Here is a 12281-nt window from a genome sequence, read left to right on the forward strand (position 1 = left end):
TGTAGCCCTTCTCACACAGAGCTTTAGCAATATCACCGCAACGAAGGCTCGCCTTTACGCCGCCTTTGTTTGTTCACACTTAACCAAGCAGTGCAAGCATAAAGCCACTCAAGTGTGTCATTTCATACAGCATGCTGGCTGTTAATCTAAAACATGTATCTGCCAACTGCTTATAATCACATGGATGCTGTTATAAAGTGTTTTAAGTTACATCACATAATCATCATCAGTAAATAGCAGACCCTGTCTGGCTCTCACTCCATAGAGGGATGCTGTTTTCCAGGAGGAAGTTCACTGAAGACTTGGTCAGGAGGGCTGACCGTCGCGGTAACTTCCTCCACATTAAATTTGGTGATTTTTTTTCACGCAATAGTGGAAGGTGACAAAGAGATGGTGAGGTTTTTTGCTCCAAATTGTGTCACGTAATTATCGCTAGTCAACTGCGGGAGCTGCCTGGCTCTTGCTGCCGGGGACAGATGCTGTTTATCGGGCGCAATGTGACCAAGAGTCGCCCTCCGCTGTCCCCCGATTCCGCCTCGGACGGCGGACGATTGGTGCAAGATTCCCACCTTGGAAAGGCAGTGTGAATGGGGCTTTTGTCTCTACTTTGTCTCACCTTGAAAGAGTCCAGTCCCCTGAGTTTTGGGTTCAGAGTCAATTTTCAGCTTCACAGAGTGTGAGAGACAAAAGCAGAGAAAAGGGTGATGGAGGAGAAAAGAGAAAGATAGTGAGAGACACATCCGGTGGACCAGAGGAAGTATGAGACTTCTATACAAAAGAAGAAGACACCCTAACTTTAATGGTCAAAGACAAAAAAGAAAAGATCAAAAACTCCACTCGTGAAAGCACTGGTTTTGCAATTGCAATCATTCACGTACATTTGAATAGCCCCTATTAAATGTGTGAAATGCTGCTTAACTACAGTAACGCAATTCTTTTTGAATTTATGAGAACACCATTACAGCAAACACTTTCTGCACAGCCCAAATCACTTATCACAAAACAATGCCTGGCTTGATCTCCAATAAAAACTAAAGGGGAGTTATGGAGGGGTTGTATAAATCTTTCATTTCAACATCTTGTTAGTCACTAAAACATCTTGCAAAAGTCTACTGGGACTGACAAATCAGCAAGCATTCCTACAGGCAGCAGGTTTCCATCAACTCCATTAAAAAGGTTACAGTCTGCTATGTAAGCTGATTTCCCAAACTTAAGAGAAACCTACAACTACACAGCTAGATTTCATCTGGAGAAACTTGATTTGATTAGAGTAAGTGTGCATGAAAGATTTCAAACAACTATTATTGTTATTCTTATTATTATTCAAAAAGCCTTATGGATGCATCTTGTAGAGTATCATGTAAGTGTGGGTAGTGCATGTAAACATGATCTGTAATTTCCTGCCGAAACCTGAATTGTCCCAGTAACCTGCTTTGTTGTGTGCATGTAAACGTAGTCAGTATTAATGTTTGGTTCCACTCCCTCCCCCTTTCTTCTCACCACGATCCACCCCTCCCCTACGTCTCTGGGGAGTCCCCCATCCAACCCCTGCCCCCCTTCTACCATGACCCTAATGCCCCAGGGCATTGTGGGGGTCTGGGAATGTGTCTCCTTCAGCAAGACCAGCTGGAATGAGAAGAGCAACATGCTGCAGGAGCAGAAAAAAAGATGCCCTCAACGGCTGGCTGACATGGGGGGCTGGAGTTCATTGTGTAATTGAGGCCCAGATTAAATGGCGAGCACCTCTTGTGTTTCACTTCATTTTTTGCTTTTTTTCCTAATAATTTGGTTTGTCAACGGTTAATGGGTGTCCGCTTATCGAAAGCAAAAATAACAGAAACTGACATCCCTACTTGTAACAATGAACAATGAATGCCGCCATAACTCAACATTCTTATTTAAGTGACACCTACGAAAGCTCAACAATCCAAGAAACGAGTACAGCACTGACCATCCTGTTCAACAGCTGATCTCTGGGAAGTGCAGGGCAGGGACACCACACTATTGAGCACGAGTAAATATGGAGGACTCGGTTAACGTGGGCTGCCACTTGACGCACAGAAATCACAAAGCTTTCCTAGAGAGACGTCGCTGAGGACTGGAAGTGTTTCCATAAAGTTGCATGTTGTCAGCTTAATGCCTATGCTATCTGCAGTGACAGTGCAGAGAGCGTCTGCAAGGCTTTCATCTACGATTCTGCTAAGAGGCCCAAAGTGATGAGGAAATCTGCTCTCTTCCAACCACAACTTCAAGAGCTGTAGGAACTTGCATGATGGGAGAATTCATGAGGACACTGGGAGGGGGATAGACTACAGGCTCTCAGCGTCCTTTTATATATGGCTGTAAAGACAGACTTGTGCATCTTGTTGCTTACTGTGTCAAAGTGAGGTCAAATCACGTTATCAAAAGACTTCAACGGCCCATCAGCATGCAAAACCCAAGAAGACTGTCTGAGCCAGTCTGACAGCCCTAAAGCCCTGTGAGCATCCTATTAGTTTCCAAGTGGGAGAAGCTGAGTGGGTTATATGTTTCAACTGCTTTTTAAAAAAATCTGTCAAGCTTCTTACTTGGTATTGCTTTGGCATCTTTGGTCGGGGCAGTGACAGCATTTCATTAAATCTTAATCCAATACTAAATCAACTTTTTTGCCTCCCTTTAATTCTGTGTCCTTTCGAATGTCTTGAGGGTTAGGGCTCAGACACTGGAAGTCCGGATTCCAACACAATCAGCTCATAAACTTAAAACATTTTTTACTATATACAGTCGTGGTCAAAAGCTTACACACACTTGTAAAGAACATGTATATCATGGCAGTTTTTTTAGTTCCAATGATTTCTACAACTCTAATTTTTCTGTGATGAAATGAGTGGAACACAAACTACTACTTTACTACCAAAAAACATTCATGCAATTTGGTTCAATATTGAATTTATTATAGTTCTTCTGAAAATGTGACCAAATCTCCTGGCTCAAAACTACACAAACAGTAATTCTAATAATTGGTTAAATGTCTGCCATTTTCACCTCAATTTGGTGCTTTTGATAGCCATCCATAAGCTTCTGGTAGTCCTCTGGCTGAAATTGTAACCACTCCTCTTGACAGAATCAGTGAAATTCAACTACATTTGTTGACTTCCTGTCACAGACTTGTTTCTTCAGCACAGTCCACATGTTCTCGATGGGGTTCAAGTCAGGACTTTGGGAAGTCATTCCAAAACCTCAATTCTAGCCTGATTGATCCGTTCTTTTACCACTTTTGCTTTGTGTTTGGGAACATCGTCCTGTTGGAACACTCAACTGCACCCAAGACCCAATCTTCTGCTGATGATTTTGGGTTTTCCTAAAGAATTTGGAGATAATCCTCCTTCTTCATTATTCCATTTACTTTCTTTAGAGCAGCAGATCCACTGGCAACAAAACAGCCTCACAGCATAATACTACCAGCACCATGCTTGACAGTAGGTCTGGTGTTCTTGGAGTTAAAGGCCTCACCTTCTCTACTCCAAACATATTGCTGCTCATTGTGGCCAAACAACTACATTTTTGTTTCATCTGACCACAGAGTTTTCCTCCAGAAGGTTTTTTCTTTGTTCAGGTGATCAGCAATATACTTCAGTCGAGCTTTAAGGCACCACGTCTGGAGCTTCTGTCTTGCACGGCAGTCTCTCAGCCCATGTTGATGTGAAACACACTTAACTGTGGACTCTGACACCTGTCTTCCAGCAGCTTCTAATTCATTGCAGACGGTGGTTTTTGGTTGACTCTTGACCATCCTGACCAGTTTTCTCTCAGCAGCAGATGATAGTTTGTGTTTTCTTCCTGATCGTGGCAGTGACACAACTGTGCCATGCACTTTATACTTGCAAACAGTTGTTTGTACAGTTGATCTTGGGACCTGTAACTGCTTTGAAATGGTCTCAAATGACTTTCTATCAATAGTGCACTCAGATCAATGCTGAGCTCCTTGGACTTTTCCATTGTAGTGTTTGTGGCAAATTTGACCAAAACAATTTCACCAAAATTGGTAATGCAATTTGTCGCATGTATATTTTTGACCAGGCAGATTTGGTCACATTTTCAGAAGACATATAATAAATTCATATTTGAAGGAAACTTTATGAGTGTTTTTTGCGACAAAATAGTTTGTGTTCCACTCATTCCATCATAGAAAAAAGAGAGCTGTAGAAATCATTGGCACTAAAGACTGCTATGATGTACATTTTTTTTACAAGTGTATGTAAACTTTTAACCATGACTGTACATACCGGTTTAACTGGGAGACACACCAGTTTGCAAAGTCAGTTGGAAAGTCAGTTTTTTTAGTAATTCATCGGCAGATATCAGGATAATGGCAGCTCCCGTGTTGACCTCTTGAAAGATTACACCTAGCTCACAAACATAAACAAGAGCACAAATCACTGTGCAGAGTGTTTTTTTAAGTCTGTTCCTCTCGAAGATGCAGCTGCTGGAATAACTTTGTTAGGGTAAGGCCTATGTTATGTTCACACTACGAGTGACAAAGTTACAAAACGGCCAAGCATGTCCAGATACATTGTCACCAAGTCGCAGTTGAAAACTAAGGCCAGCTCAACTGATTTGTACCTTGCCACATCCAAGTGTAGGGTGTCAGTTTGTTGCTTCATACACCAATTTCCATTGAAAATCACTTGTGGCCTGTTGCTGTTGCTTTACCTCTGTTAGTCTGAACACACGCCATTTGTATTGTAAGGACCCTGACACACCAGGCCGACAGTCGGTCATCGGTGAGTGTCTGTGGCCCAGGGTTTCGCGGATTGTCCCGTACCATTTGCACTATGCAGCCCATGTTGAGGGCTTTTCAGACGACTGAGCATGTTCAATGTTTGTTTTGCTCGTCCCATTTGAAGCAATGGTGGCCTACTCAGAAACTTTCTCATATTACATCTAAACAGGCCAGCAGCCGCTAGCAGTGACACTTCCTGCGGCAGGCTCAGCTGCCACAGACCTGCCGTGGCAGCTGCTGCTGTTTGGAGCAGCTGCCACAGACCTGCCACTGTTCAGGGGGTACAGTTTAAAATTAAAGAAAGCCCTTTAAGAATTCAGCTTCGGGAAGTAAGGTGAGGTAGTATTAAGAGTGACTTTGGTAAGGAATGTGTTACACATAGGACAGTAATACAGGAGACTCATGGTCATGTCCTGTGTGACTATTATTGGGCTATTAGGCAATTTTGATTCAGATTTTGTCAACTTATTTTAATCAATCACTTCCAGTTCTCTGTTGCAGTTAAGGTTAAGGACAATATGATGTTTTGGGTTAAAACAGAACAAATGACAGACCCTTCAGAACATTAACCACATGTTTGACAGGCTTTCTGGCTCTATATAGTAAGAAGTCCCTCATCATGTAAAGCTTCATTGTCAGCATTAAACTGTAAACTACTGATGACCTATCAAAGATATAGACCCCAAAATCCCAAATGTGTATTATAGCCTACTAAGTGACCACTACATTTTTCAGTGCATTACAAGATTCTAATTTAAAATCATATGCTATGGGCATTTTTTTAATGTATACTGTGTAGGCTAAAAGAATAAGTTTGGGGGAAAAAACCTGTTATTACGTTGATATGACACTCAATGACACTATTGCAATATGATGTTTAGCTCAGTAGTCTACATGAGAAAGAGATAACAGTAATGAGGACATTATTCAGGAGTTGTTGCTCACTCTTTTTTCTTTATTAGACCCCTTATCAAAATATTCCAATGTGTATGAAATAGTTCAAACCCAGTGAAATTACTTAGGTACTTGTAACTACCTTTTAGGATGAGAAACCTATAGGTTTAACAGATACAATGTCCTGTGATTCATGTGGTAGGCAAGGCAAAAAACGGGCTGCCAGGGGAGAGCCAATGTGTGTGACCCTCCAGACTACAACACTAGCTACAACATGAGCTAAAATGACAGTCATCTTGTCACAAGCAACTTACAGTCATAGTGAAAAGTTTACATACACTTGTAAAAAACATCTATATCATGTAGGCTTGAGTTCCAAATATTTCTACAACTCTCATTTTTCTGTGATGGAATGAACACAGTTCCATACAAGTGTATGTAAACTTTGGATGGCTGGACGGATAGTTTTATCACAGAGACTATATTCAGAGGACTCTTTGCAGCAGCCTCATACATATGCATTAATTATATAATTATGTAATAATAATAGTAGTAACAATAATTAGTTATTTTGTTCACCACAGTTCGTTTAATGTGTTGAACGTTGCGGTGTGTGTTTGTTAGCAGTTGTCAGATGGTCTTGTGCGTTACTGCTGGCCGCTGCTCCGCCCCGTTAACATTACGTCATAACATCTCTTGACGGCATAAAAAGTAGGCCTTTTTCACAAACAGGTGGCCTGCTCAATGTTCATCTTGCAGAGGTAATCACCCAGTCTATTAATATAAAACAAATGCTTGCAACCGCTGCCTTGTTTGAAGATGAACTTCAACATAACTCTAGCATGTACACGCTGTAATTGTCCAGGTGCTGCACTACCCTCATAGTTTGGTTCCATCTTTTTCATTCTGTCAACATCAGGCTATTAATTGACATTCAGATAATCGATTTTTGACATTTGTGAGCATATTCTGAATCGTAGGAGACAAGAATCGCGATTCTTATGTGAATTGTTTTTTTTACCCACCCCTAGCTGTGATTAGTTGTTATGTAACAAAAACTGCGACCGCAATCTATACATGTAAAGTGCAATGTTATGAGTGGGGAGTCTTTTGAGAGGAATCTGCCCATATTGCAAATGACCCACATAAATCTTCTCAGGTCAACATCTGGTGGACTGTTGTTGGACAATAGCAAGATCCCAGGGCAGATTCAACTGAACCTCAAATAATGTTCTGAATAACTCACATGACTCATTAATCATGACACTTATTTCATAGAGAGAAACACAGCTTAGCTTCACAGTGGTGTGTTTTGGGATCAACAATGATTTAAGGCACTGATGTTGTTAAAAAGCCAAGGCTGTGATCAGACAACAGCAGCAAACAACATCCCAAAGAAGCAGATTGCACAGTAGTGCACAACACCTTAAGGTGCCATAATGGCCTTTTAAAGCAAGTTGTAACCCTCGTCTATATATCAAAGGGGTTTATAGCCCTGAACCCTTAATTAAAAGCCCAAACAGTGCACGCTCTCCCTCTGTCACGCTCAGCATCTCCCCTGCCTTACCTGTGTCCTGTCTGAACTGGTGCATGGACTGGAGATCTATTATGTATGGCGACAGCCGGCTGTCCACCTGGCCGAGGACCACGCTCCCTCCGCGGGGGTCGCTGCTCCGGATGGCCGCCTCTATCTGGTGGGAGACGGCGGGGCTGTAGGGCCGCCACCGGCCGTGTTCGTTCAGCCATTCCCACACCACCACGGCAGAAGCCAGGAGCATGTTGTTATTGTTGGCCCTGGAGAAGGAAATGACCAAGAAAACACCTATTTGTTAGCTAGAAGTATCGCTCAGTCCTCGGCGATGAGGGAGGGATTTGTTAGCCAAAATACAGGCTGTCTGCTGGAAGCAGAGGCCAGCCACACAGCAAACACAACAACAGTCTTTTCTTGTTTCCATTAGTTTAAATCTAGCTCTATCGGAGTGTACGAATGTGTTTCTCCCTCGTGATAAATGAATAAAGGCAGATATTAGCCATGGGCTGAAACAAAGCCAGCTTTTTTTATCTTACATGGAGCTGCCGCTGAGCTAACACCGGGGGACGGCGACACATTCTTCAACGGAGATCCTGGCTCCTCGCATGGCCAGGCGGAGAAGGAAATCACGGTCCTCGCTCGACTGTTTTTGTCGTAACACCGTAATACGACGTTAAAGCCGCCGCAGACAAAACGAAGACGAAAACGGCCTAAATACTGTGGTTTGTATGTGCCAGTCCCTGCTCCAGACACACCGATAGCCTTTCCGGGGAGTCGGTTATTTCCAGCGACGGCCTCGGTGAGATTGTTCCCTCAGTGGAGGAAATCTCCTCGGCACGGGGAAAATACGTTGAAAAATGACGCTTCGGTTGATATTTCATGTAAATCGTTAGGTAGATGTGTCTGCATACAAATCCCGACAGAAGCAGCCTCGGCAGGCCGGGTGTGGATAGCGATAACTGGCGTGTTTTTCTCCTGTAGTTTGGGGCGTAGCATTCCGAAATGTTGAGAAAGTAGTGGCTTCCCACAGCGCAACCTCAGTAGTAAGGACTCTCCACGGGTCACATGAGAACAGGTTCAACTCATCTGGATCCCCGGAACACAATACTGGACTGGTTTTGATTTTACATATATCAAACACATGTACTTAACAAACTATCTGATGTGCATTTGGTCCAAAATGAAGTGCTTGTATGTTAGTTGCAGGACTCTGAACACTTGGTTCGGCCATATGATGTGTTCATGTGTCTCAATAATACTTTATTTCATAGAAATGTTCTTAATCCCGAAGGAAAATCCGGTGTAGGAGTTTAATCAAACATTCACCTGCTAATCTGAACTTCTGGGTCCAGTCTCGTTGTCCAAGACACTCGGAGCCAAATCCAGGATCGTCACAGACCTCTTGAATTGGATCTACCCTTCCGTCCTCTCGGCTCCACCATGGCTCCTCTCTTTCCCTCCCTCTGCACCAGGTGGTTACATGAAAATCCCCCTTCTTGTAACAAAACAGTAAAATGACAAAAATCCAAACGGAAAAGAAGTAGATTCCCTCTAATGGGTCAGGGGTACCAACATGATTCGTCCATGACGCGCTGAAACGGACTCTGCCATGTTTGTACGGACGCTATCCTACCGCGTCCATCTTCGAACCTGTTGTGTGAAAACTTTGTGCCGGGATACAGCGAGGAGCCCCCCCCCCCCCCCTACACACACACACACACACACACACCAGCCACCACGGTGCCTGACCCTCACCACGCCCAGAAGCCCCATAGTGATAGGGTTCAACCAATAGAAAGAGGGGCCCCAGACACATTTCAAACCAGAGTCCCCCTGTTGATCCAAGAACAGACCCGATTCAACAGATCTGATGTGCTTTTGTTTGACTTCGGTCTACTTTGGTTGCACCCTGAGCTTTAGCAAATTTGCATAACATATGATTGAAGGCATTTTCTAATCATGGTAGTTATGTTGTAATAAAACTAAACTGAATTATTCCTGAGGTCACGAACCGAACCGATTTGCTTTTCCATCACCAGGCCGGCAGATGTAATCGGGAACACGGCATCAGTGGCCGGCAGCTTCTCTCTGAGGGAGCTACAGGCACTTTCTGAAGGTGGTCACGTGCTGCCACCTGCTGGAAACATGGGAAATGTCAAATCGTAATTTTTGGGTGGTTTACAGTCAGTTTACATGAAACTTAAGTGCAGCATTGGCAGTTATTGGGATATACACAATACCATGTCGTAAGTTAGTGCTAATAGCTTTTAGATGTGTTTATAATTTTGCGATCGAATCTTTTGTCAGTCAGTGTATCCTTTCTGGGACAGCGTCGACTCCGGGGTGCCGGAGGGTACCGCAGCGTGTACTACGGGGAAGAGCTTTTCCTTTTTAAAAAAAATAATATAAATAAATAAATATTATTATTATTATAATGATTTAAGCAATGATTAAAAACATATCATCACAGATGAAAAGTCCGCTCAACAACAATTTAGGCAATTGTGACGTCACACTATGTCACACAGGCTCCATAGCTCAGGGGTTAGAGCACTGGTCTTGTAAACCAGGGGTCGCGAGTTCAAATCTCGCTGGGGCCTACACATTCTTTTCGTTTTTTTTTTTTTAATGGAGCAGGTAGAAAACGCTACAAAGTATAGTATAAACGCGAATAAAGTTGGACGTAGAATTTAACAAAATAACGTCTGAATTAACAAGGTTATTTCTTTTATCTTACAGGCATGTATTAAAGCAGTTTACTCATCATACAAGTAGCTACATGCAGTTGGACAACACTTTTCATGAAGTAACTCTTTTCTGTAGATAATTTGTGACAATAATCTGTCTGTTACCGTATCCCTGCACAATGAATTCATTTTACACATCTGGACTTACAGAGTGAGTTTTCATCCCATCTCTTTACTGCCTGCTGTAAATGATTTATGCAAACAAATAAGGAAGAAAAGTGAAGTTTTAGTTTTAGTCCTTTATGTGAATTGCTACAGTGCTGCTTTGTAATTAATATAAACAGCTAACAGAGCTGTAATTTGTAGCCTCACGTTGCAGTTGCAGACGCTAACGCTGGCTAATGTTTTAACGCTAGGCTATTTGATGTTACATGTATAGTTAGCTGTTACTTAGGTTATTTAGCAAGCGTTAGTATCGCTCCGAGCATAAGGTTTTAGCACTTACAACCGGTACGGTGGTTATTTACTGAGGTAGCTCAATGTAAACACATTACCTTCTTTCATTAGCTCCTATCAGCTCCGGAGGGATGAATAAGATCTGACTGCTATCTCATTGACTTTGTGAGCCCGGATAGCTCAGTCGGTAGAGCATCAGACTTTTAATCTGAGGGTCCAGGGTTCAAGTCCCTGTTCGGGCGAAAGTCCCTTTTGTGTCAGTTCTGTCTTTAGACTGCCTCTTTCGTTTTAGCAGGTAGCATATGTATGTCAATTGTATGAGGGCCCAAGACACACAATAAAAACAATATGGAAGGGGAAAAAATAACATTTATTAAATAGATAAATGACTTCATACTTCATTTTAGTGATTAGTGCAATACATTATGTAGAGCATATTGAAACTAGGCATACCAGTCTGGGTAATGGTGTGATTTTCATTCTGTAAACATATGGAAATGTTTAATGTTAAAAAAGTAAGCAATAAACAATAAGAGTCTACAGCCATGCTAACAACTATGTGAGGCCATTCCTGAACATAGTGAGCTAGCGTTAAAAGCTAACTTGGCTTTCCAACATGATTTATTGAGAGATATGTGTTATGTATATATGTATTATTTATGTCATCATGAGTCATTGACTTTTTTTATGAGATAATATATTATCTCATAATAAAAGTAAATGAATCAGTGTTCTACCAACAATGATGACAATGCTTAAATGCTGATATTTGGCAGCTATGATGGTTATCTGGTTTACTGTCTCAGTTTTGCGTGTTGTTTGCATGCTGATTTGCCAATTACCACTAAAGATAAAATAGAGCTGAGGCTGATGGTTTTGTAGGTTTTTAGTCATAAACATAGACTGACCTAATTACCAACAGACTGACATTACAACCTAGAGCCATTTTGCTGGTGAGGCTAAAAATATGTTGTGGTCAAAAGTACTTACATGCACTTGTATGTTCCTACCTTCAGCACTTACACCATAGCACTTATGGAAGGTATGATTGATGAATATGCAACTACTTTGATCTGACGAGGGCTTGAATATTGTTTCTATCCTTTCTACTTTATCAACAGAGATATGTTGTGGTTTCTTTCTTGCGACAAATGTACTTATTGTAAGTCGCTTTGGACAAAAGCGTCTGCTAAATGCCCTAAATGTAAATGTAAATGTAAAAATGAAATGATACTGTGAAGTATTAAAGCGACAGTATGTAACCTCTTTACCTTAAATAACAGCTTCAAAATCATTTTGATGGTACAGTGTCTTGCAATAGGGTGAATGGTATTGCTGTCTATTTCTACATAATGTTGCTTTAAGGAGGCTGGGACACATACTGTATGATCAAATAACGTCATTGTCTTGTTGTAGATGGTTGTTTTAATACATATAGGCTCAAGCCTATTCAACTTTTTTAGAGGGGCCAAATTTGAAAACAAAGTAAAGTACCTAGAGGTCGGACATTAAGCTGACTTTCCCTATGCCTGAGCTGTAAAGCTCAGAATATAAATCTTTTAAATGTTTTTTCTCCACCCTATGATTTTCACATTTGAAAAAGAACCATTAGCTTATATAAACAAAAATACAGGGAAAAAATGCATTTTTGTGCTTAGCAACAGAAATAACTAATAAATGGACCAATTAGCCAACTAACAAATTGATCAAAAGGCCTAATTGAGGTTGTTGAAGGGCAGTTGGCCAACAGGCTGCAAGTTGAATAGGCATGGGCTAGATTATTTTAACACATGGTGATTTTAATGGCATTGATACCAATGCCTGCCTGTGTACCAATAAGCCAAGAAACGGTTCAGCCTGAATTCCAGTGTACTCTTTACTTCATCATTCTTTATTGATCAAGAAATAGATTCGTCAATGTATTAGAGATTTTAAAAGCTTCCAGAGCACG

General features: G+C 41.6%; 1 protein-coding gene across 2 annotated transcripts in view; it reads right to left on the bottom strand.

The window, feature by feature from the left end:
• Positions 1 to 8855, bottom strand: part of LOC311266346 (E3 ubiquitin-protein ligase DTX4-like) — a 38904-nt gene extending 30049 nt beyond the window's left edge. Inside the window, exons 1-2 of one of the 2 annotated variants that reach the window (XM_084368674.1) lie at positions 8514 to 8855; positions 7224 to 7450 (exon numbers count right to left, since the gene is read on the bottom strand). In XM_084368674.1, the coding sequence (XP_084224800.1) occupies positions 7224 to 7434 (211 nt within the window). In that variant the 5' untranslated portion in view covers positions 7435 to 7450; positions 8514 to 8855. Of the gene's footprint in view, positions 1 to 7223; positions 7451 to 7723; positions 8252 to 8513 lie in introns of those variants that run through there. The other variant, XM_084368673.1, reaches the window with a different exon arrangement.
• Between the last annotated feature and the right edge of the window lie 3426 nt (positions 8856 to 12281).

Source organism: Pagrus pagrus (assembly GCF_965226575.1).
Source record: "Pagrus pagrus genome assembly, chromosome: 2".
NCBI lineage: Eukaryota > Metazoa > Chordata > Actinopteri > Spariformes > Sparidae > Pagrus > Pagrus pagrus.